Source organism: Mus caroli, chromosome 18 (genome assembly GCF_900094665.2).
Source record: "Mus caroli chromosome 18, CAROLI_EIJ_v1.1, whole genome shotgun sequence".
NCBI classification, from domain to species: domain Eukaryota; kingdom Metazoa; phylum Chordata; class Mammalia; order Rodentia; family Muridae; genus Mus; species Mus caroli.
In genome coordinates, this window is record NC_034587.1 from 36,092,787 (window position 1) to 36,118,966 (window position 26,180).

Sequence of the window (26,180 nt, forward strand, 5' to 3'; positions counted from 1 at the left end):
TCTTTCTTTCTTTCTTTCTAGACAGGGTTTCTCTGTGTAGCCCTGGCTGTCCTGGAACTCACTCTGTAGACCAGGCTGGCCTCGAACTCAGAAATTCGCCTGCCTCTGCCTCCCAAGTGCTGGGATTAAAGGCGTGCGCCACCACACTTCATGACTGTTGTTTCTTATATTGAGGCTTTTTGGTGGCTAAAAACACCTTGTCTATACACATCTTCTTAGGCCACGTGTTGTCCCTCAGACTTCTCCAGCTTCACCCTCCCTGGCCCTCAGTGGTGGTAGGAGAGAGGAGTCAGGGTTCCTCTGCCTCTCCAAAAGAGAAGAACTTGTCTTCCAAGGCTCTTGCTCTGGGCCTCAGCCTGTCTTAGTCTGCCCATTCCTTTGCCTTTATGACTCAAACTGGAGCTGTTGGTCTCTCTTGGCTGTGTTGGAGCTAAGGGCGGTTCCTTGGCTGACCAGCTCTTCCTGGCTGTGGGCCTTTGCCTCCCCACCCAGGAGGTCTGCCCCTGACCCCACTGTAGGGTCACTCCACAGTGGCCTCTGGCTCATATCATGTGGGAACAGTATCAGAGTACACCCACTCACAAGCTGATGTACCCATTCAACCTAGCACTCCCTGTGACCCACAGTTTGTGAGGGCTGAGTGTTTGGTGTGCCCCTAACTCATTGTGATGCCTGCAGAGCTGAAGATGACCCCCGTCAGATCTCTTCTACAATCTCATCTTTGGTTCTAAACTTCAGAAGCAGACAGGTAAATGCCCTCCCTCCTCACTGCTCCCAGAGTGGCGGGAACTCCAACTTGTGTCTGTCTGGCCTCATCCTCACCCTTGTCATGTGATAAGAGAGCGGAAGCCATTTCTCAGATCACCTGAGCTGAGAGCAATGCCCACAGGTTTAGGCAGTTGAGTCAGCTGTCTTCTTTGTTCTGTGTCTCTGGTCTTTCTCTGGATGCCAATGACAGGCTTGCCATCTTAGCCTCTGAGAGGGTTGGGGCACCGGTTATGAGCAGTGGGGTAGGGAGGTACGATGAAGGTGCGTTGCTTCACCTCAGTACGACGTCCCTCTCAGGCCCTGTAGCTAATGGAAGAGCTGATACCCTGCAGGGACTGTGCTGCCCAACCCCAGTCAGGACCTGCCTCACAAACTTTCAAGTAATCCAGACTTTCTTGTCTCCACATGCCAAGATGCTCACATCTTTAGCCACTGAGAAAGTTCAAGGTCCAGAGCCCTGCACCATGTCACACCTACCAAGAGGACCTCAAGGGAAAAGGTAGACAGCAACAAGTGTTGACCAGGATGGAGGAAATGGGGCTCTTGTGTGGTGCTGCTTGGAGCACAGAATCATGTGGCCACTTTGGAAAGGGCTGGCAGTTCCTTAAATAGTGAAGCATGGGTTAGCTTATAACCCAACAATCTCACACCTAAGTATATACCTAAGAGCAGGGAAGGCATATGTCCACATAAGATGAGTCTTCTAATGTCGGTGGAATTACTCATCCGAGAAGTACCTTCATGGGATGGATTAGTCAGCCATAAAATGGATTTAAATTCTGCTACAAGCTTCGGCATGGTGAACTGGGCTGTGAAAGACACCAGTCACATTTCGGAGAATTCTACATATATGAAATGTCCAGAATAGACAAATCCATGGAAACAGAAAGTAGGTTAGTTATTTCTAAGGAGCAAAGGAATGAAAAAAAATAGGAAATAGCTGCTAATAGTTATGTCCCCAACTAGGCAGTAGAAACACTTGCATGATTCTATAAATGTTTCTAAATGATTCTAAAAGCCACTGAGTTGTGTACTTTATAATGGTGAATTGTAATGTGTGAATTATATCTCTAGAAAGCTGCTTTTGAAATACTTTCTGCTATTTCAGTACTTGGGGGCTGAGAATGTAGCTGGGCTGACACAGTGCATTTTTTCCAAAGGTTGTTTCTAATACACTTACAATAGTCCAATATTCAGAGGGTAACAATATAATCACTTAAAAAATGGCATTTTCTGCTAGAAGGCAAGCTTCAAGAAGTGGGAGATTTTTGTTTTGTTTATGTATTTTTTGTTATGTTTACCATGTTTAACACAAGACTTAGTTCACTGTAGGATCTGTAAATGTTCATCAAATGAAAGGAGCCTTTGAGGCACTCCCGTCTTAAATGGACACACAGTCTCACTGGTGACTGGGAATTCTTTGCATTTCTTCGTTTTCAGATTTGGTACTGGGGGGGGGGGTCTGGGTATCCATCAAAGAGCTTTGTATACATTTGACAAGTGCTGAACCACTGAGCTACACCTCAGTCCTCAGCACATGCATTCAGAGGCCTCCTGGGACTGTAGGACGGGTAAATGAAGCAGGCATCTCTGTGCTCTCTAGAAACTTCCAACCGAGGAGACCTATGCTGAGCCAAGTGTGCCCTTGAATGCTGCGAGTGAACCGTGCCAGTCAGGATTGAAGGCGTGCTGGCATGGCAAGTGTCTCAGGGTTCCTCCTGGTGGGATCATGTCAGGGAGCCAGTGTGGTGAGGATGGGTTCCGATGGGTGAGGCTGAATGAGAAGGTCAGGGAAGAAGGGAACAGGCATTTCCAATAGAGAGGCCTGGCTAGTTAGGAAGAGGTCCCAGGCCATGGTTTTATTGTCTCTCTGAAGCAGGGAGTAAAATCAGGTGAGAGAGAGAGAAAGAGAGGTGGGGAGTCAGGGGGGAGTACCAATTCCTAGTCTTCATCTTGGGGAAGGCTTTGAGAGAGGTGTGGTAGGAAAGGGTGACTCAGTGGCCGGGAAGGGAGAGAATAAGAGCGTCTGAAAGCGATGGGGAAGACTTGAGTGGGAATATTTACCTTTAGCACCATGGAAAACTGGGGAAGGAGAGACAAAGGTCAAGGCAGAGGGTGATGTGATACAGGAGTTGGGAGCCAAGAGCTGCTTGTCTGTGTGATCCATAGTCAACGGGGAAGGTCAAGGGGCCACAAAGCGAGCAAGAAGACATGTCCAGTTGTCTTTCTCCCACACAGACATCTCTTATCTCATCCCATATTTCATCTTAAGAGGCAGGAATTCTAGGAAACTTTTTCATGAGATGGATATGTGAATGGGCCAGGAAGTGATTAAGACATGAATAAGGCTTTGGAAGAAGGCAGGGAGATGCTGAAGGGTTAAGATGATGAGGGCGGTGGGAGGAGGCGAGGAAGATGTGGGAAGGATGAGGTTCAAGGTCAAAGATGATGCTATAAAATCTGGCACAAATCACCAATGGAGGCTTGGGAAATGAAGAGATGGGTCAGAAAAAGAAAGACCCATCCCAAGCAGGCTTATGAACCAGGAAGCGAATAGCCAGAGCTCTGAGCCTCTTGCAGAAGTTGCCTGACTCCACAACCCAAGGGCAGATGTGTAAATCCCAGGGAGCCTGAGATAAAAATGAGCCTAGGCACAAGTGAACCCAGATGGGTAAGGGCGTAATACAACAAGGTTCCCTTTTCCCTACAGTTTGGTGGTTTCTATTTGCTGAGCCTAGGAGGAAGAACAAACGCCAGTGTGGCTTAATCGTTAGGGCAATGAGTTTGGGCACAGGATAGATCCAGGCTCTGTGGATCCCCAGCTGTGTCACCTGCCACGGGTGTAGACACCACTGCTCTAAGCCTTGTGTCCTCTCCTCTATAACCAGGGGATACAGAGGAGATATGGCTGAGATGGCATGGAAGTAGAAACTGGACTCCTGACCCACTGGGGTGCCTAATCTTTCCTAACCTCAGATGCACACATTGTAAGTAGGTTGGCATCTCTAGAGTCAGGATGGGGGACATTTTTCCTCAGTGGTGCACACATTGATTTACAACTTACAGTACTCAAGGTCTGGTCATATGTGGAAACAGCATCTAGGAAGCAGGAATTGTGGTGCTGGGTAGCCAACTGCTGCATGATGCTGTAGATGTGTCAATAGCTATCTATTCTCTGGACTGGTTAAGCCCTTTACCTGGTGGGTAGGAGCCAAGGTGTTGGGCTCATTACAACTTTCTGTGAGAACTGGGCTAGGTGATGGTGATGTTACCTCTCTGACCCCCGTTTTTCCTCTTCTCCTTTAAGCCTTTCCCCCTACCTACGAAGTCTCATTTCAAGCCTTATGTCTTCAGTAGCAGTGGCTGATCCAGGGCCTCTCTATACCTGTAGACATTCAGGTCCTTCCTATCCACAGTACCCTGGGCACAGAGATTCTTGCTTTTCCCCAGACACACATAAGCTTCCCTTTGGTGGTCTTGGTGGAAAGGTCCATGGGTAGACAAACATTGCCTCCTCTTTTCTTGATCACTAGTCTGCCTGTCTGCTTCATGGCACTGAGGACAGAGCTACTGACCTCTAGCCAGACTGGCTGTCTGCAAACCCTTCTCTTTGGGGATGAGGCTCCCTCCTGCAATTTATTTTCTAATTGTCCCATTTCATATTCTGGAAACCAAGGTCAGGAAAGTCAGTCCTGAATTAACAACATTGTCAGTGGAGAGCCACGCTGCATGGAATATAATTAAAGTCTGATTTTGTTGAGTGAAGCGCAGCTAGAACATCAACCCCATGGACCTGATATAGAGGACTGGCTTTTCTAGTGACACTTGCAGATGTCCCCCAGGAGGCCACGGAACTGGAATATAACTGATGGTCAGAGGGGGCATATCAGAGACGCTCCATCTTCCCAGTACCTGTTTCTGACCCTTAGAGAATCTCATGATGCCTTGTGCACGTTATAGCTTTCATGGAGAATTCCAGCAGAACGGCATCAGTGAATCAGGAAATCATGGTGTGCTACATTAGACCCTCCAGCATCAATCACTCATTTATCTGTCTGTCTGTCTGTCTGTCTTTATATCCTCTGGTGCATCTTCCCAAAAAACATGGCAGCTAAGTTGAGCTATGGCATATGGAGTAGCATATAAAGATGAGAATGTGGCTGGTAAGCCAAGTTCAAGCCAAGGAAAGAAAGTAAATCTATATTCTGTTGCTAAATAGAGTCACCCACTGGGTTTTATTTATTTATTTATTTATTTATTTATTTATTTATAAAGATGTATTTATTTATTTTATGTATATGAGTACACCGTAGCTGTACAGATAGATGGTTGTGAGCCTTCATGTGGTTGTTGGGAATTGAATTTAAGACTTCTGATCACTTCGGTCAGCCCCACTCACTCTGGCCCAAAGATTTATTTATTATTATAAAGAAGTACACTGTAGCTGTCTTCAGACACACCAGAAGAGGGCATCAGATCTCATTACGATGGTTTTGAGCCACCATGTGGTTGCTGGGAGTTGAACTCAGGCCCTTCAGAAGAGCAGTCAGTGCTCTTAACCACTGAGCCATCTCTCCTGCCCGAGTAACTTTGAAAGAATGAAGATTTATTTAACTCATGGCTCTGGAGGACAGGAAGTCCAAGGTCAAGGGGTCATATTTAGTGGGGGCTGTCTTCTCTTCTCAGAGTTACTGGCAGCACAGGCATCAGGTGGCAAGAGAGACACATGACAGAGTCAGAGCTGACTGGCGGCTTGGAAAGACCTAACCTGAGCTGGTGAGTTGGTTCAGACCATTGAAAGTTCTTGCTCCCCAGCCTATGACCTGAGTTCAGTACCCAGGACCTACATGGTACAAGGAAGAATTAACTATTGCAAGTTGCTCTCTGAGCTCTACACACGTGTTAGTATGTACGTATGGACATGGACACACATATGAATAAGGAAATAAATGTAAAAACTGAAAAAGAAAAAAAAAAACCTATCCTGAAGGGAAGGTACATAGCTCAGTTGGTAGGGTGTGTTCCAGGCATATATGAGGTTCAGGGTTCAACCCTCCACACTGAAGTGGCATATGCTTGTCACCCCAGTCAGGGGGATCAGAAATTCAAAGTCATCTTCCTTGGCTACATAGTGAGTTTGAGAACAATCTTTATTAGAGACTATCTCAAATTTAACAAACAAATTTAAAGACCTACCTTGGAGATAACAGAGTAGCTCATTACTCCATGAGGCTGTTCAAAGCCCTCATGACCCAGTCACCTCTCCTAGATCCTTCCTGGTCTCAACTCTGAATATCTTACAATGAGGATGGCTTTCAGCTCGAGAGGGCTGCTACCAAGTCCTTAGTTCCTTAGACAGAGGGGCAAAGAAGAGGGAGAACTGAACTGCCTGTCTTACCTGCCAACAGATATGGCATGCTTGGGGAACCCTGAGGAGTTCAGGGTCTGGGTCTTATTCATGACCCAGAGAGAATGGAGGGAGCACTCTGGCTGGCCTGCTGGTGGCTGTCTGCAGAAAGCTCTCCCACTCTCTCCCTTTCCTAACTTTTCCAACCCAACTGCCCATCTGGCCCTGCTTCCACCGACTTGGGATGCCACAGAGGGCTACCCACCCACTTGTGCTCACAAAAGTAGGCCTGTCTGGAACTGAGTAGGGTAATACACGGGGACAGGCTTGGGAGCCACACCACTCTCCTCTGAGGAAGCTGGCAGGGCCTGTCAGGAGGGAGGCCGACCCTCTCAGCCCAGATAGAGGCAGCTACATGAAAGCCTGGGTTCAAGCAGGGCTGCATGATGGGTTTGTGCCGCTGACCCAAAGAGTCTAAACTAAGCCGCCATCTAATCTTTTGTGGTAAACCAGTTCAAAATGTTTACTTTTCCATTGGCCACCATCGCCCTTATGCCCTCAGTCAGCCATTTTCAATCTGTGGGTCTCGACCCCTTTGGGGGTTGAATGAGCCTTTCACAGGGATTACCCAAGACCCCAGAAAATATGGATATTTACATTACAACTCATAACAGTATATATACAGTTAGGAAGTAGCAATGAAAATAATTTTATGGTTGGGGTAACCACAACATGAGGGACTGCATTAAAGAGTGCAAGCATTTGGAAGGCTGGTATCTTAGCTAAGATTTTACTGCTGTGAACAGATACTATGACCAAGGCAACTCTTATAAGGGCAACATTTAATTGGGCCTGGCTTACAGGTTCCATTATCATCAAGGCATGGCAGCATCCAGGCAGGCATGGCACAGAAGGAGCTAAGAGTTCTACATCTTCACCTGTAGGTTGCTAGAAAACTAGCTCCTGGTTAGAAGGAGGGTCTCATTGCCCACACCCACAATTACACACTTCTTCCAAGAAAGCCACTCCCTGGGCCAAGCATATTCAAACCACCACAGTAGGGAACCACCATCTTAGATAAGTACAAGAGAAGATGTAAACACTAACTATGGCATTTGCCAAGTCTTGGTAGCTGTGACTTACAGCATGATATTGGAGAGACTGCCCTGGGCTTCCCTATCCTGTCAGGGAGTCGCCCCACGAAAGCTATGATGAACAAGAAACCTATTATGAACAAGAAACCTGGCTAGACAGAACAAGAGGATAAAGTTGGAATCATGATTAGAGACATAGACTTCAATGTGAGGCTTTCTGGATTTACGCCCACAAAGCCAGGTGACCATTCTGACCTTCAGTCACCACACTTGTAAGCAACCGCAGCTGCTACCCTTCGTGCAGGTTACCCAGATGTGAAAGAAGCATTCTTGCCAGCCCCTGGCCCACAGTAAAACATACATGGCAGGATCTCATCTTACAGCCTCTGTTTGTTGTTCGGATGATTCAGGATGGATAAGATAGTCTCACTGTCTTTGAGAGAGGATGCGACGTTAAATCACAAGCACCGTATCAGGCTCTGCTAAGTGCTATGAGAGCCCAGTACCAGGAGCTGAGGATGTGGGCTAGGGAGCTTTGGTGGAAAATGAGGCATCTCTGCCAGAAGCACAAGCAGGTTTTGCATGTGTGGGAACAGAATAAAGGAATCACTTGAACAAAGGTCCATGGGAAAACAGAGGGCATCTCCCTAGCCTTAGACTATTGAACAGAGGGTATAACAGGGATGTCCAGGGTTAGTGTTAGTTTGACACTAATCATAGAGGACCTCAAATGATGTCATTTCAATGAGCTTAGACTCTCTCCTGCCTACTTTTGTTTATGGCTTATCTTTTCCCTCTAAGACTTGTAGTAGCCTAAGAAAAGAAGCCCATTATGTGGTGTTTATTTTGTGTTAGTGTATGTGCACGTGCAAGCAGATGTGCATGTGTGTATGTGTATGTGTGTGCACTCACACACGTGCAGTTTTGTATACACTCATGTATTTTGAGTGACAGGATGTTATCCTCCACTAGCACTGGCTACCTTACCTCAAAGGATAAGGTGGAGTCTGCCAGTGAATGCTGCACTCGCTAAGATCCACTGTCTCTGCCCCCGCTGACCCACTGCTAGACTTACAAAAGCAAGCAACCATGCCTGGCTTTTAAATGTGGGTTTGGGAGACCAAATTCAAGTTCTCATGTGTGTACAGCAGGCACTGTAGCCACCAAGCCATCTCCCTACTCCCAAGAGAAGCCATTTTATCATTGATTGTTCAGCAGTGTGGTTTCTTAACACACAGCAGGCACACAGCCAACACCAGCCAAGTGCATAGGGTGTGTGTGTTGCTAGACAGTCAGATGTGCTATCGGTGATCTTGATATCGAACAGACACGGCTACACATCCTAAGACTTGCAGCTAGACAGAAATGGGAAAGCTTAGCTTGGCCATCAGCAGTGTTTTATTACACACGATACCTGCGGCAGTGGTTTAAAGAAATCCTTCCACAGTTCTACCATGATATGTTCCAAGAGCTCTGATGTAGAAGAAAAAAAGTACTCTACGTTCAACTGACAAACTCAACTCTCACTTGTTCGTTTAATCATCGGTCGGTCAGTTGGTCTCCAGCCCTTCCTACAGTGTCGGCCAGTGTTTCCATTAAACAGGTACTCTGGTTTACTCCTTTATGGTTTGCTGTTGGTAAGAAAAGTGTCTGCCCATGCTGTGCCTCCAGCGCAGCTCACTGAGCACCTACTATGTGCTTGTTAACATCAGTGTGTTTAGATGAGACACAGTGCCTTAGTAAGGTTAGCTCTGTGGTCTGCACAGCAGAGTCAGTTATTTCTGGATTGTTCTATAAAACTGGGAGCAAATTAGGATGGCTCTAGACAGCCCTGGTTTTTTTTTTCCACTCTATTTGTTTAGAGTGAGGATAGACAGTTATAAAACACAGCTGGCTTCGGGAGAAGAGGGACTACATTCTTTATGCAGCTGGGAACCATGGAATTATTTAAATTTAGCTCTAATCCAACTAACCTAGTTCTTGGTAAAGAGGACAAAAGAACCCCTGTCTTTAACATGTTAGGGTTTGGCATCTGTCCCAATCCCAAATGAGGAAAAGGAGCAATAAAGATAGCAGAGATTTTGACTGCTTTTAAGATTCATTCTCCTGGGTTTCCACTGGGGGTGGTGGGGGGGACGAGTAGGAAATTGTTTTCCAAATCTGAGGATAAAGTTCCCTTAACTGTCATACATTACCCAGTGTCCTTTTCATTGATACACAGGGACCAGAAGTTCTAAGGAAGGGTCTTCTGTGGTCACCCGGATATTGAGGGGTCAGACTGCCTGTCTTCAGGGTTCACATTTTAGTCACAATTGGGATGTTTCCCTAACTTACCCCATTGTGGTGAAATTGCACCAAGATCACACTGGAAAGAAGAGCAAGGAGCAGCTCTGAGGAAATGGAAGGATTTCAAACACATCTAGGTTCTAATTGTTCTGAAGGACAATGGCAAAAAACAGACCAACTGGCCCACCACAAAAGGCCAGAGGGACATGCTCCCCTTTTGTACTTGAGTGGGTTTCCTTGACTGCTACCATCTGAACAGTTTGTACATCCCCAATTCCCATGCTGAGTCCCTTCTTCAAGATGGTAGTAGGAGGTTACTGCTTTTGCAAATGAGTAGAACTCAGGGGTGGAGCCCACATGCAGTAGATTGCTGGGCCACAGAGATTCATCACCCCTCAACTTCACAGGAAAAGAAGTCAGCCCACATCAGACACTAGGTCTGATGGCTCCTGAGTTTTGGACTTCCCACCATTCAGAACCATAAGAAATAAACTGCCTTCACTTAGGAACCACCCAGCGTCTAGGAATTGCTGTAGGACCCAATCATAATGGTAGCAATGCATACTTGTTTTTGAAGGATCACATTCAATGCAGAACCATTGACCATTGCCAAGTGAATATCCAATAGTAAGAGACTCACTAAAAATTATAGAGGAATATGCTGCCACAACTCAAAATTCTGTTTCAGGAGAATATTAAATAGGATGGAGAGTATATGTGCTTTATTGAGGGAAAAGGCTATAAATGCAGTTTGATACTGTGTTTGTTACTCATGCATGTAATAGGTAGGCAGGTAAATAAGTAGACAGACATAAGCCCAAGGACAAAGCTGCCACAGCATAAGTCAACATTACTAATATTTTAACAAAAACAAGTATATTTTTACTTTTTCTAAAATTTCCTACACCTTATTTTACACTTCTGATAATAAAATTGGCTCCTTTAATTATCCCAAAATAATTTTGAGTGACATCTTCTCATTAATTCAAGAATGTAATTCAACAAGAAAAAATTCCGTTATTCCCTGTGAAGATACTATGTTCGAAATCACACACGTTGAAAAAGCATACACAACAATCTATCCCTTCTTTAAGATTGGCAGATTTGAGCCATGCTTGATGACGTAATCCTTTAATTGCAGTTATTCAGGAGGCCTAAGCAGGAGAATCACAAGTTCAAGACCTATCTGGGCACTTTAGTTAGTCCCTCATCTCAAAATAAAAAGTGGAAAGAGAACTAGGTATGTACATCAGTGGTAAAGCAATTGCCTAACGAGCAAAAGACTTTAGGTTTAAGCCGCACTAGCACATACATGCATGCATGCACACATGTGCACGTGTGCATACACACACTCACACATACACACAAGTGCATTTGCCACATTTGGCTCCGCAGCTTTTCCAAGCATATAAAGGACAGAGTCAGTACCACGATGCAAACAATATTTACACACCTTCCAGAAGATTCGAAGGGGACCAGTATTGGGCAAAAAAGCTTACCGTGCTTAGAAAGCTAATAAAGATAGCAGTTGTAAGCAATAAATAGGTTATTCTGAGTACACAGATTCTACTAAGCACCTGTGACACGGCGGCTGACTATTCCTTTGTCCTATCTTATAATTGTATGATACAGTTCTGCCAGCTTTTGGAGGGAGAATGTTCAGTGATTGGCAAGTTCGAGGCAACAGCCTATTCCTAGGATGGCCCTTCTGGCCTGTCTCTCGAACATCTCTTCAGTTTTTCTTTCACTTTGTTGAGTCTGTTCTGCCAGGAGCCAAGTGACAGTTTAACTACCGCCATCATCACCCACTACCCGGTGGCTTTCCACAGCCATCAAAATAAAGCCTCAAGTCCGCATGGCTCCAAGGTCCTATATCATCTGCTCATTGCATGTCTCCCAGCCTTACCCAGACCACTTCCTCCGCCATCCCTGGGCTTCCTGCAATGTTGTAGAACACACCAAGCTTCTCCCACCTCAGGAAGAGAAAGGAACTCTGCCTGTTCTCGGCCTCTGCCTCTATCGCCTCTCAGAGATTTGCTTCTCGGCCCTGTTTATCAAAGTCTCCCCAGCCAAGTCTTCCCTTGTAGTGTTTTCCAACACAGACCTGCCACAGCCTCTGCTAATGTCTCTAATTTCTTTTTTGGCATACCATGTGTGCACCTGCGCGTGCTTGTGCTTTCTTTGACCCCTGCCCTTGCTTCTGCCGCATTAGAATGTAAATTCCTTGAGGGCAGGGACCGTGGCTACCCTACCTTTGTAGTCTGTGCAGGTTCCCTATGGAAGTACCTGCTAAATCAAGGTGAAAGGAGAGGAATCAGCCGGCACAGGAAAAGGGTTGTCTTTCCAGGCAGCCCTGTTTGCTGTGGATGGAGGCAGTGAGTCTTGCTCAGGCCTGGCATTACAGTGCAGGTTAAAAATACCCCCCCCCTCCCCGCCCCGGGTGGAGTGAGGAGAGAGAAGATGGGGAGAGATAATGAGCAACATAAGCTGGCCGGCACAGCCTAGCAGGATGTGAGGCTGGCCAGGAAGAAAAGGCTCTGGATACAGGAAAACACTGACAGGGCCGCCTCCGCTGACAAATGGACAGCTCCTTGCCCTTTACCAGAAGGCCCTCCTCCCTCCAGCTGCAGTATAGGAGAAGTTTTATGAAATCCCTCCTCCCATCTCTCTTTGTGTCTGTACTGCATGCATGTATACAAGCTTGTTTGTGTTCAGGGAGGTGCATACATATGCATGTATGTGCAGACACAAGAGGAGGCCAGGTGCCAGCAATGGCTTTCTCCATCACCCTCCACCTGATTATTTTTCTTTGAGACAAAGTCTTTCACTCACCTTGGAGCTCACCGACTAGGCAAGCCTAGCTAGCCAGTGAATGCCAGGAATCCTCCTGCCTCCACCCACATCCCCGCACCCCATCCCACTTCCTCCATCATGTCAGGGTTATAAATGTGTTCTATGGTACGCAGCTTTCTATGTTGATGCAGGGGAATCAAATACAGGCAGGCATTTTATTAACAGCGTCATCTCTGCAGCCCATAAGGCTTTTTCAATAATCGAAACAAACAAAACAGTCTCTTTATGTAGCCAGGTAGACCTCAAACCCCCAACTCAGCCTCCCAAGTGCTAAGATTACATATAAATGCCACTCTGCTGATGAAAAGACATCATGTCACCAATTCAAGATTGATTTCCCTCTTACAGTCAAGACGTGCTAAAAGACTTTCAAGACAGTTCCTAGAACAGAGGTCCCCAAAGCCCTCAGCTGACTGTTGAAGAGTGAGAAGGAGAGAGGAGATGAGGCCCTCCTTGGCCCGTCCTTCCCTTGACCTCCCCAGGGCCTATCCAGCGTGGGATCTAAACCTCCCACCCAGCACAGTAGGCTCAGGCCAGCTACCCCAAGGTGAAGCCGCCCTCCGAAGACTTGGCTCAGTCTAGGACTGCGTAAGGCAGGGAGGGTCAGGTCAATGGGTCACCAGAAACAACTGGGGCTTTGCCTTAGAAACGCCCTCCCTGCTTGCTTGCACTGCAGACCTCTGGGTCCACCCTGATCCAGCTGTGTATTAAACCCTCAGGCCTTAGTGGGAGGCAGGGGAGTATCAGGAAGGGCTAAAGGGGGACTGGAGAGGTTCCAGCTTTCTTTGGGGGGGGGGGAGGAGAGTATCAATCTTCAGTGAGCAGCTGCCTAAAGACCCTGGAGAGCAGCCAAGTTTAAATCCATATTACTTCCTAGGCCTCAGAGGTAAAAGATTAGCTGAGTTGGGTGTGGGTGCAGCCGACATCTTCTCCTCCAGACCTCAGCCTGGACCCCTTCCCAGACTTCATCTCTCTGTGCTGCTTCGGAAGCCAAGTGATGTGCTCATGGTCACCTGGTGCAAGGCAAGCGATTCGCACATCACTGAGACATTGATCCCACTGGCTGTTTCCATAGCCACAACTCTGAGCTATCACAGGGCAGGGCAAGGCAGGGCAGGGCGGGGAATTAAAGGCATCAATAGAGGCTGCACTCTGCCATGTATCACCTCTAGTCTGACTGTAGCCCTCCCCCTGTCAAGGCTTTCTCACAGAGGGAGAAGCAGAAAGGGTAGTTCCTCAGCTAGGAGGGAGGGCAGAGCATCAGGCAGGCAAACGCTATGCAATCTGCCACTGTCAGCAGCCACTGCCATCCTTGCCACCCTTTTCCAAGTGATCTGAAACTAACACCAGTTTCGGGGTCACTGAACAGAATTTTGTTGGGGAGGCCCTGCATTGAAGAACCATGGTTCCTGGGGTAGAAAGCCCAAAGCCTTTGTGTGAAGGGCAAAAGGAACAAAGGCCTACATGTCTTTAGTCATTGTTGGGGACATCGACAGCTCAGTGTGACACATAGGTAACCTGCATCTACTCCGGCCTTGAGCCTTCAGCACTTAGAGAGCTCTTAGCGGGCTGCTCCAGGTTCCTGGCATGAAGAAAAATCCAGAATGATAATCTTCCTTTTGAGGATGGGGGTCTCAGGGCAGGGTCACCAGAATCAGCAGGGCAAGAGGGAGCCTTCATGGTCCTGAACTTACTTTCTTTCTTTCTTTCTTTCTTTCTTTCTTTCTTTCTTTCTTTCTTTCTTTCTTTCTGTTTAAAAAAAATGGTCATATGGAAATTTCCAGAAACCTTGAGTTTGTCAGTAATGATAATTGTTCAAATTTCATTGAGGAAATATTAGCTGTTATTGATGCACTGTGAACTAAAATATGGTGGGTGTTGTCTCAAATGTCTAACCCTCTGAGATGGGAACAGCCGACCCCAGGGCAGCACTGTCTGCGCTGGCAGGCACTGTGAATTTCACCCGTGTTAACTCACAAATGCCTGGCAAGAACCCTAAAAGACAGGTGCTGTCAAGATGTTTACTTAATAGAGCCATACACGTTCTCTAACTCACTTGGGAGCACACAGCTATGGAGCGCTGGATTCTCGATTTAAACCCAGGCCATCCTACCCCCTAGCCTCTATCCTTGACCACTATGCTACACACTTGAGCACCACAGGCTGGCGGAGGATGGGTAAGAACGGGAGTTGTCAGAAAATGTCCTGACCTACTCAGATGCCATTTTGAATCTAACCTACACCAACCATTTTGAAACATCCATGTACCAGACATAATAATTGCACTGAAGGAAGAATACTGTGCCATGCGACTTACTCCAAAAGTCAAGCCACCCAGCCTCTGAGATAGGGACAAGGCTCTGGAACATTGGTTCCCAACTCCCACCCTTGCTGGGTATTCTTGACAAGGATTCTGATGAGGCAGGAGGACCGGAGCATCTTCTAGAAGTACTTTCTTTCTCGAGTCTGCAGAGGGCACTTTGTACACGCTGGGTGATGACTGTGAGCCACTCGGTTATCCCCATCAATGGGGAAAGCCCTGTGTCTTTCCCAGGTGCTTGACGTCACTCACCTGCTTTAGGTGCCCCTCATCCATGAGATTATCCATCTCTATACGAATTACACACTTGGGATAGGCTTCCGTCGGCATAAAGCAGAGGTTCTCAACCTTCTTAACACTGTGACCCTTCAGTGCAGTTCCCCGTGATGTGGTGACCCCACACCCATAAAATTACCTTTGTTGCTAGCTCATAACTATAATTTTGCTCCTGTTAGGAATCAAGTATCTGGTATTTCTGATGGTCTTAGGCAACTCTTGCAAGAGGGTCGAGACCCACAGGTTGAGAACCACTGCCCTACGTGCCTCTGCAGAGGTGATGTCAAGCCAGCTAAACCTGTCAGCTGAGGACTGGCAGGTCCTGAACCCAGGTTTCAGAGCTCTGCTCTGAGATGCAAAGGAGTTGTGAGAACAGAAGAGGGTGAGCTGGACGGACCTCTCATTGCTGCCCCGGGCCTTGGCTCTCTAATTACCAAGATGAAGTGATTTGCTCATTCACTGTCCTCTGTGGCTACTACTGAGCTGTGGCTCGCCTCTGTCCTGGGGAGGGAGCTGGAACAAGACAGACAAGCGCCGACTCCCGCACTGTTAGGTTTGTGTTCTAATAGAATAGGCAAATGTTTTTAAAATTGGTACAAAGGCTACTGATCGGGGTAAGGCCACGTAGGAAAGACAGGCTAAGACTAGAGTAAGAGGAAGCCTCTTTGAGGTAAGGCCTGAGGCTGAGAATAAACAAAACAAGATACCTTGCTATGTGAAGAACTCAGAGGATAGCATTCCACACTGAGGGCACAGTGGCAAAGTCCAGGGGCTGGAACAAGCCAGCAAAAGAGAAGAAAGGAAGCCACCCGGCTCAAGTGCTAGTCACAAGGGTTAGGCTGCTCTCTCTGTTCCCCAGTTATTCCGTTAATTCATCCCTGCTTAGCAATCTCCAGGGTCTCTGTTTAAATCTGAAGGAATCAGGGATTTCTTCTGTGGATGAGAAGGAACAAGGACGTGAAATGCATTCAGTTTTCTCCAGCAGGACTTTGGGGACAGGTGACTTATCTCCTTGACAGTCGTTACTGATAAGTTTTCCAGGGGAAGGGAATGTGGTATCAGGTAGCAGAGGCAGTCAGATACCTAGTAGGACAGCAAATCCAAGCCAGAATCCACCCCTAGGCCTAGCTTACTCCTCCCCTCCCCTCCCCTCCTTTCTTCCTTAACAGACCCCATCCATGTAGCCCATGTTGTCCTTAAACTCTGATCCTCCTGCCTCATCCTCCCCAGTGCTGAGATTATAAGTGTGCTCCATCACTGTTGTCCTCAGCCTCTTACATGAAATCATGACTAAGACACTTGTAGCTTGGTGGCCTTTGCACGAAGCAACTTCGATCCCTTTTCATACCTTGTCTCTACAAGCTTTCTCTTCTGTTTACTGCCACTTCTCCTCTGTCTCCTCCTTTCCCCAGCTTTGTCCACTATCCCCAGCCCTTGCTGAACAATTAGATCCCCAAGTGTGTACCAGCTGTTGCTACTGCAGGCAGAGCATAAGCAGAAACAAGAGGCTATGTTGTCCCTGGGACCTTTGTGCCCTTCCAGTGAGGTCCCATCACCTGAAGTATGACACTGCCTAGCTTACTGCTGGGTTCTAGAGACCACAAATAATGGTTTGCTATAATTTGAATGTGAAATGTCTCATGTAGGCTCACATTTGAACCCTTGGTCCTCAGCTTGGAGTTCTGCTTGGAAGGCTGTGGAACCTTTAAGAGGTGGAGCCTTGATGAAGGAAGTGCCCACCCCTACTTCCTGTGGTTTCTCAAATGGTGGGTCGTGACGGACCCTTTGGGGCTCTCATACCAGCAGTCCTGCTTATCAGATATTTGTTACAATTAAAAACAGTAGCAAAATTACAGTCAGGAAGTAGCAACAAAATAATCTTATGGTGGTGGTGGGGGGGGGGGTCACCACAGCATAAGGAACTATATTAAAAGGTCACAGCTTTCTGTGGCCTAACAGCTTAAATGCCTGTCCTGGCTGTCCTTGATTGGCGACTTGCCACATGTGGGAAGAGGGGACTTCAAATGAAGAATTGCTGCCATCCCCTTGGCCTATGGGCATGTCTGTAGGGATATTTTCTTGACTGCCAAGTGATGGAGGAGGGCCCACGCCACTGTGGGCAGTGCGGCCCTGGAACCGGTGGTCCTGAGTTGCATAAGGATGCTAACTGAATAGAAGTGGGGAGCAAGCCAGTTAGCAGCACTCTGCCATGGTCTCTGCTTCAGTTTCTGTCTCCATGTTCCTGTCTTGAGAGCTAGAGAAGGACACCTCACCTCAAAGTTCCTGCTTTGGCCTCTCTCAAGAACAGGCTGTAACCTGTCACCCCAAATTGTGTTTAGCGTTTATCCAGCCACAGAGAAGCCAATGAGAACAAGACCTTCCTTGTAGCCACTCTCCCTGTCTCCCAGCCACACTGGCCTCCTTTTGACTCCTTGGTAGCCACACTTCCTCATGCCCTGTGACCTTCTGGAGTCCTCTGTCGTCCTCCACCGCCACTTGACAGTATTTCAGATCTCGGCCCAGGCAAGTGTCACTTCAGCCATGTGCTCGCCATGCCACCCAGAAGAGACTGCTATACTTTCATTTGTGGCCTCTCTTGTCAGGAAACTGTGGGTCGCAGCTCTGCTGCAGCCGTGCAGAAACTTTGGCATGCTTCCTGGCCACAGGAGGCTCCCAGGAGCGAGCTGCAGAAACTGGACCTGGTCTTTACATGCACCCATAAATGATCCCACAGTCCCCATTTTGATTCTTTCTCCTGCTTTCTTTTCTCTTCCTTCCTCAATCCTTTTCTTCAGTCCTCTCTCTCCTCCTGAGCATTGGGCCTTTTGGGTGCTCTCAAGAGCAACACTTAAGACAAGAGAAAAGCTCTCAGAGTTGAAATTCTAAAATGTTGTGCCAACCTGACCTTCAGCTAGATCATCCCAAGGTCAGAACCTACAGGAAGCTCTGGGAACTTGGTGTCCTACTATAAGACCTGGCTGTGGCTTTTGGGTGGGGAAAACATCAGAAGGGTATTGTCAGGTTGGCTCCTTCTGAGGGATGTGAGGGAGGCCCTGTTCAAGGCTCCTCTCCTTTGTGGCTGTGTCTCCTCAAATCCTTCTGCCTCTGTATGTGTTTCTGTATGCAGAGTTCCCTTCTTTATAAGGACGCTAACAACCTCATCTTAACTTGGATATCTTTGAAAAGATTCTATTTCTAGATAAGATCATGTTTTAGGGTTCTAGGGATGGGGTGGTTTCGGCATATGAATCTGACCTATTACTCCTGCTTCCACACCCCTACGTGAGCCTGGGAAAGCTGGGCAAGACAAGAGTGGGAACTAGAGATGGACACCCCACCTATGAATGAGAAATGAAGACTGATCCTCTTCTCATGGAACAGACCCTCCGTTGTGCATTTGGGCTCTGCTAATCTGCTAGTCATGAGTTCAAATCCCAGCTCCACTGCTTTCAGGTGGTGGACCCGTTTCTTCTGTTAGTGAGATGTATGGATGTCTTACCTTGTGAGAAGGTAACATCTACCTTGTGGCATTGTTGGGAAGGACTCGTGGGCGAAGAGCATCATGGGAGATGGACACAATAGTGTTGTTATAATAGGTCCTCTGTCAGTCAAGTCAGTATGACGGAGTAGCGAACTGCTAGTCAGGCCACACAACTCTGTGTTCCCCTTATAATAATAAAAAGGAAGAACCCGTAGTGGGAAGCCAGATCTAAGCTTTGCTAAGTGTGTCTCATGGATGTCCAGGACCACCTGGACATTGCCAAGGAAATGCCGAATCCTGGGTCCCATTGTGAACCCAATGAATATCACTTCTGTGTATAGGACTTAGGAATCTGAGTTGCCCCGCTCCCTTTTATAAGGCTAAGGATTAAATGTAGGATCTTGGGAATGCAAGATGCTCAACTATCTCCCCACCCTTCTTTCTGGTTTTCATTTTCGGATAAAGTCTCTTTAAATGCCCGGGCAAGCCTCCCGAGCAGTTGGGCTTACAGGCCTGCACCACTGAGCCCAACAGGAGTCAGATTCTTTATGGACCTTAAAGGTTTAAAATCCCTGGACCAGAGCACAGTTCCTGGAGGGGCAGGGTTGAGTCCTGCCCCAGAGTAACCCTCCACACCAACCCAGCCTCCTGCAAGGTAGGCATGCCCTTTCCCCTCTGCCGACATCATCAGCCTTCTTTGAACAAGGTTAGAGAGTTGGTCTTGAGTGGTCACGCAGACACCCAATCTCCACAGGTTACACTGGATGTATTTAAAAGGTCCAGTCTTTGCCTTCACTAGAAACTTGCCTGGTTAAGACAATTAGTTTTTGGATTATCTATTCCTCCTATCTCTACAACCAAGGTGACCCAGTGTTACCCTCAGAGAGCCCTGATTCAGCCTTCTCTCCATGCTTGAATTTGTTCTTAGTCTCACTTCCTGTACTCTGGAGCCCCACCCACTGCCTGGTTCAGGAAACTGGAGGCTACAGCACCTGTGTAGCCCATCTTGTTTCCAAAGGCCCTGTCACTCAAGGCTGTCCGTGGTGTCCAAACTCAGGACATTGAGACAGATATTCTCATCTACAAAGTTCAGTCAAGAACCATGAATTAAGTTACAAAAAAAGAAAGAAAGAAAGAAAGAAAGAAAGAAAGAAAGAAAGAAAGAAAGAAAGAAAGAAAGAGAAAAAGAAAGAAAGAGAAAAAGAAAGAAAGAGAAAAAGAAAGAAGAAAAAAGAAAGAAGAAAAGAAAAAACTTTAAAACAAACAAATAAACACAGCCCTCCTCATACTGTTTTAAGTAAGTTTATAATTTTATGTTGGGATGCATTCATGGTTATCCTGGAGTGACTGTGGCCCACCAGCTGCAGACTGGACAGACATGCCTGCATGTAAGTCTTGAAGATTGAGACCGAGCTCATGACCGACGCTAGAGCCCTGCCATCTATAAACAGTGGCTACAAACTCTAGCCTATTCTCTGAGGTCTTCAGATGTCATCTGTTGCTGAATTCTTGTCACCAAATTCCACCTGTCTCTTAGGATGCCTCCCCAGTTAGAAGCACAGACCTGTTGGACAGCCTGACTCCACTGCCCTTTGGTAGCTGTGGGCTGGCAAGTAAGTGGCCCCTCCACTGAGCCTGAGTCCTGCATCCGTGCCAGCCTCTGATTCTCTGGGATGTTGGCAGACTTAAAGCTGAGCCCAATGCCGAGATACAGAAAGGACCAGAACACTGGTGACTAGGACAATGACAGTTCTGTCTCCAGATCTTCACAAATGCAAACCAAGCCCCAAGCCTAACAAGTACAAGTACCAGAGGGTGGTGCTTGGGGCACTACAGCCTCCTCAGCTCTCAGTAACACAGAAAGCCGGGCTGTAGACTAAGGCCATTACTCATTTGATCTTGCCCTTATTAGGTTAGCACTTTATCACCCTTTTACAAATGAGAAAACTGAGGGGCAAATCACCACACTAATTAGTAAGAGCATCAGAATGTGGGCCTCCGCTGCCTCACTGCAGAATCCGTGCGTTTTGTCACCGGGTCACGTTGTTTTTCCTGAGCACATGCATGTGTGTGCTATGTACATGTTTATATACATGCACATGTATATACAGGTATGGTGATATATGTATTTATGTATATGGAGGTCATAGATTTGCTTTATGTGTCTTAAGTTGCTCGCCACTGTGAGTGTCTGTTTGTGTATTGTATGTGTGTGTGTATGCATGTATTTATGTATATATGCATTCATGTGTGAGTATAGGCATCTTAGCCCTTGCCTTCCACTTAGTTTGAGATTAGGGTCTCCCTTTGGTTGTTCCTTGGTATGTATGCAGACTCTCTGACCTATAAGCTTCCAGTGTTTCTCCTGTTTGTGGTTCCCATCTTACACAGGACCCCTGAGATTACGGATGTGTGCTGTTGTTCCTTTGCATGGGTGCTAGGGGTCCCAATTTTGGTCCTTATGTGTGTGTGTGTGGAAGTGGCTGTGTCCACTGAGCTATTTCCCTAGTCCCTACAATGCTTTTCACTGTGACTTAGGAAATCACTGCTATTCCATCCTCTGCCTCGCTGCCAAAGTTCCTGAAGTCCATTGCCCTAGAGCTGGCTCCGGTCTTCTGTTTTGGTCTCCTTTGTTAACCTTTCATCCCAAACCTATGCTATTACCTATATACTCAGTAGCTCCCTTCCTTTCTCTGTCTGATTGGGCTCTAGCCAGTCACCTCTGATACAGGACATCTGTTGGTAGTTAATGGAAAACTGCCTGTCTGTAAAAAATATTCACCCACTTGCCATGTGTGTACAGTGAATAGATGTTACTTTTACTTAAAGCAGGGTATGCCCATAGCATGAGTCCTGTCTTAGCAACTTAAATCAAGGGTACTGTGTCAGCTAAGCAATGCCTTGATAATGGGCAGAAGTATGTGTGCTCTCTGTGCTCCTGGTACACAGGATGGCAGGGCCTTGATTATTAAGTTTCTCAGAGCCCAGAGAATGCATGTCTGCAAAAAGTCTGACTTCAGCATCTCTCCCTGGGTTGGACATCCATTTGCTAGTGTAGATCGAGTGTCCACCTGTCATCACCCCTGTAAAGAGCATCTGCATGGCTGGTGCCCTCACCTGTGGCTCACACCACTTGACCGTGCCCTCTTAAGAGCCAGGCAAGGGCACGCAGACAGCGTTGCTTTCCTGCCTGACTTGTCACATTCCGCTTTTGCTTTAAACGAAGCATCTCGTTAGCTAATCCACCTACTTTCAAAGACAGCGACCACAAGAAGAAAGTGTTCCCACATCCTCAGCCAGTTGTCCTCAAACTCTTCAGCTTGCCTTCCAAGATACAATTTTAAGAGGGGACTTTCCTGGGAAACCCAGAGTGATCCACACTGAGGAAAGGCAGAGGGAGTTGGTGGCTGTGAATCAGAGTCTCCACCAAGCCACACTTATTTACACAGCCAGCAGGCAACTGTTCACAGATCATACTATCCCCAAAGGAAGGCCATTTGTTCTCAGTTTTGTGTGTGTACTCAGATATGTATATATATACACACACACATGTACATGTACATGTGCATGCAGAGGTTGCCAGAGGACAACCTTAGATGTCACCCCTTGGAAGCTGTCTACCTTAGGTTTTGCTTGTTTTCTGGTTCCTGCTTTTATTCTGTTGTTTTTGAATTTGGGTCCTTCATGGACCAGGAGCTCAGTGAGTATAGTCTGGAGACTGGCTGGCTGGTGATCCCTAGCAATTTATCTGTTTCTACCTCTCTTGTACTGGGCTTTCAATCATTCACCACTGGATCTATCTCAAAAACCAACCAACCAACCAACCAACCAACCAACCAACAACAAGAACGACAAAAATAGTGGCTTACTGAGATCCAACTCAGGCCTTCTAGCCTGTATGACAAGCGTTTTACCAGCTGAGCTATCGTTTCAACATTTTGCCAGGTGCCAAGCTGTGGCAGCAGTTGGAGGTGAAGGGCACAGGGCAGCCTTTCTTGGGATACCTGTCTCTCCCCACTACAGCATGGGGAACTACCCCACCCCCACCCCCCGTGCCCCGACATCCCCAAGGAGAGGGAAAGTGAAGGTGCTGGTCACCAAAGCAGACAGGCAGGAAGAGACACAACGGTGGATGCTAAATGGGTATAAGAAGGCATGGAGGTGCCTGGTGGTGGTGGCGCATGCCTTTAATCCCAGCACCCAGGAGGCAGAGGCAGGCAGATTTCTGAGTTCGAGGCCAGCCTGGTCTACAGAGTGAGTTCCAGGACAGCCAGGGCTATCCAGAGAAACCCTGTCTCCAAAAAAAAAAAAAAAAAAAAAAAAAAAAAAAAACCAACCAAACAAACAAACAAACAAAAAAACCCAAAACAACAAACAAACAAGAGCAAAAAAGAAGGCATGGAGGCTTAAGCTGAGACAGAGAGCTCTTGGGACTGAGATGGGCGGCAAAGTTTCTGCACAATGACCCTCGATTAAATGCTTGAAATTCCCACATGGGCACCACCCAGAGGTCTGAGTCTCAAGGCCTCCTGTCCAGGAGCCTTGCACACTGTTGGTATGTTCAGGAGCTTAAGAGACCTGTCCTCAGATGAGCCTGTGACTATGAGAGAGGATCAGAAGGTGATGAGTAACTCAGGTGTCAGGGCAGGGAGCCTCAGAGTCCATCCTATCAAGTCCTTCAGCTTCTCTGTGAGGCAGCCGATAAAAACCCAAGCTTCTCACAGCTTCTCCTGGGGCAGCTGAGTTGCTAGGCTGTTGGATAGAGTGATCATGACACAGCACGATACTGCCAGCCAGACCCACTGTGGCCATAGCTTTCAAGCTTCCCCAGATCTCAAAGGCTGCATCCAGGGCTGCTGTCAATCAGATGATCCCCACCCCCTCCACTCTTCTTAGGCTGGCACTGGTAGGAGATGATGATAGGGCAGCCCGGGGTAGGATTACTTGTGCAGTCTCTAACCTGTAAGTGTTCTTTATCCATGTCTGTGCTCTCAGCAGGCCCTTCCTCCAGGGCTGCTCTAACCTGTAAGTGTTCTTTATCCATGTCTGTGCTCTCAGCAGGCCCTTTCTCCAGGGCTGCTGCACCTCTGTTCAAAGTGGCCAGAGGAAAGCCCTTCCAACACACTGGCAGGCACAACGGCTCCCTTCTAACTGTTTAAAACACTTCTCTACCCTTATAGGTTCCCCTTCTCTTCCCTTCCTACTAGCTTTGTACAAACAGCCAAATCCAGCTCGGGATAGAATGAACACACCCCTAATTCTTACCTGAAGAACTGGCAGGCTGGGGGCTCTCTTCACTCCACTTTATCACAAGACAGGGATGAATCCGCTGGGTAGCCTTTGCTCTGTCACAGAGTTCCTGGGCTGAAGCTGCCTCTCCAGCCGGCTCTCTGAGCCTCAGGATTTCTGCAGCTCTGTGTGGGGAGAGGGACGGGCTGTGGCATGCACATCAGGTTGCTGGCCCGCCTCCAGACACCATGCCAGTCCCAGAGGGCTGTGTGGGAAGCAGGGAGGCGGGTGAGGGAGCAGAGAGTGCTGGCCTCCAGGTCTGCCCTTGGCCCTTGCTCATCAGCAGAGGGGGCTCCGCTCCCCTGCCTGCAGACCACCCCACAGCCCCACCCTACCACATCAGTGCACAACAAACTCTTAAGTGCCCCTAGCTCTTCACAGTCTGCAGCAGACCTGGGACTGCAGAGAGACGGCAGACAGGGGCAGCAACTACCTTGGGTGTTATTTTAGCACGGTTTGTCTTGGGGCAGAAGTCCGAGCCCAGTGGACTAATGTCTGAGCAGAGAGTCCTGTTTATTTTGAGGCCTCTGTCACCAGGGAAACAACTGGTTGTGTTGAAAGACACTCCTCTAAAATCACACCGCTGGTGAAAGGGAGCCCTTCTCTGTTCTGTCATCTGTCCCCATGCAGGGTGTAGGTGTCTGTGTGTGGCAGTGTCTGTCTATGCATCCACACCATTCCCAGAGCCAAGCCCTACCAAGTGTGTTCTACAGAGCTAGGCAAGGTAGTGACCACCTGGTTAGGGCTAGGGAGGGGCGGCAGAGGGAGGTCCCCAGCATTCTGCACCATAGACCACCCATCCCTGCTAGACTAGGAGAGTCCGCAGGTGAGCCTGGGACCTCCTCAGTGGGCCCTGCATGCCATCTTCATACCACAGAGAGGGAAGGAAGGTTGTCATCTGAACAAATAAGTCTGGCTTGAAGGGAATGAAGTGGACTCAGGCGATATGGATCAAAGCAAGCAACTGAAACCATGATCAGTTGTTTCCGATCATTGGTGAAGAGAGGCTCCCTTCCACAAGCGTTTCAGCCTGGGAGGCCTGAGTGAGAGAGCGAGCATGTGTGTGTGTGTGTGTGTGTCCCAGCCTGCCCACCTGATAGTTCAGACAGAGAGAGGCACATGGACCTAGGGGAACTGGGAGTATACTCTGAGGTCTCTCTCCTCAGCCAGTAAAGTCGCTCTGGGGCAGTGAGTAGAGTGAGGGTCGGAAGAAAGCAAGGTCTGAATTTGAAAGGCTCCTCATGCTTTGAACACTTACTTGGGCTCTAGCTTGAGGCACTGTTTTGAAGGCTATCAAGTCTAGAGGCGGGGCATATTTGATAGAAGGAGGTCAGTAGGAGCAGGTCTTGGAGGGTTGTACATATCCCTGCCTCTGGTCTCTCTCTTTCCACTTCCTGAATGAACATCAATGAACAGCCACCATTCCTGTCACCGTGCCTTCCCTACCGCTGATGGACTGAAATGTCTCTGAAACCCTGAGCCACAGAGAACCTTTTCTCCCTCCCTTCACTTGTTCCTGCCAGGCATTTTGTTATAGTTACATAAAAGTGACAGTGAGATCTGTTGGCTGAGAGAGCATCCAGAGCCATTCCTGGCTGGACCTTCAGCATAAGGAGTCCTGAGGAGTTCAGCTCTTAGAGCTAGGTCCCAAACTGACATCACGTGGCTCTGACTCGGATCTCTCAAAAGGGAGCTGGTTCTCAGGGAAGCCCTACAGAGGGACTCCATCATCAGTACCGAACCTAGTCTCCCCGGAAAGAACAGAAGTACAGGCTGGCCCGGTCCCCAGTTAGATAGGACCAGATTCTACCCTTGACATATGTGTCACACACAGAACAAGACTACAAGTGCCTCATGGAGCTACCCTCAAGCACAGTGCTATGTGGGAGTCTGTCCCCAATCAGTGTCCTTATACAGGAGAGTGGGTGATCATGTCAAAACCCAAAGTTTTGGGTGTGAAATATACACCCTTGATGTTCATTCAGATGGGAGCAGGTGTTTCTTTTCTTTCTTTCTTTCTTTCTTTCTTTCTTTCTTTCTTTCTTTCTTTCTTTCTTTCTTTCTTTCTTCCTTCCTTCCTTCCTTCCTTCCTTCCTTCCTTCCTTCCTTCCTTCCTTTCTTTCTTCCTTCCTTCCTTCCTTCCTTCCTTCCTTCCTTCCTTCCTTCCTTTCCTTTCCTTTTTTTTGAGACAGGGTTTCTCTGTATATCCCTGGCTGGCCTGGAACTCACTTTGTAGACCAGGCTGGCCTCGAACTCAGAAATCTGCCTGCCTCTGCCTCCTGAGTGCTGGGATTAAAGGTGTGTGCCACCACTGCCCGGCTTGAGAGATGGCTCAGCCGTTAAAGGCTAGGCTCACAACCAAAAATATAAGGTGTTTCTTGTTCAGGGTCTCTAAGCTGAGGAAGAAGAGTTCATTTTTGGAGGAAATTACAGTGTGCTCATTTCGGATGTGGCAGCTTTCATTCC

General features: G+C 47.7%; 2 protein-coding genes across 10 annotated transcripts in view; one reads left to right on the plus strand and one right to left on the minus strand.

The window, feature by feature from the left end:
• Positions 1–26,180, minus strand: part of Fgf1 (fibroblast growth factor 1) — an 89,828-nt gene that overhangs the window by 54,948 nt on the left and 8,700 nt on the right. For 2 of the 8 annotated variants that reach the window (XM_029471753.1, XM_029471752.1), the window contains exon 2: positions 23,691–23,839. The exons of 2 other annotated variants lie outside the window; for them this stretch is intronic. The gene's annotated coding sequence lies outside the window, so the exon portion shown is untranslated. 4 more of the 8 variants (XM_021150764.2, XM_021150763.2, XM_029471756.1 and 1 more) reach the window with 4 other exon arrangements.
• LOC115029847 overlaps positions 1–26,180 on the plus strand; it is an 89,415-nt gene that overhangs the window by 1,880 nt on the left and 61,355 nt on the right. For both annotated transcript variants that reach the window (XR_003835405.1, XM_029471751.1), the window contains one exon: positions 5,455–5,544. Coding sequence is in view for 1 of the 2 variants with exons in the window: in XM_029471751.1 (XP_029327611.1) it covers positions 5,455–5,544 (90 nt within the window). In the remaining variant the exon portion in view is untranslated. The remainder of the gene's footprint in view (positions 1–5,454; positions 5,545–26,180) is intronic.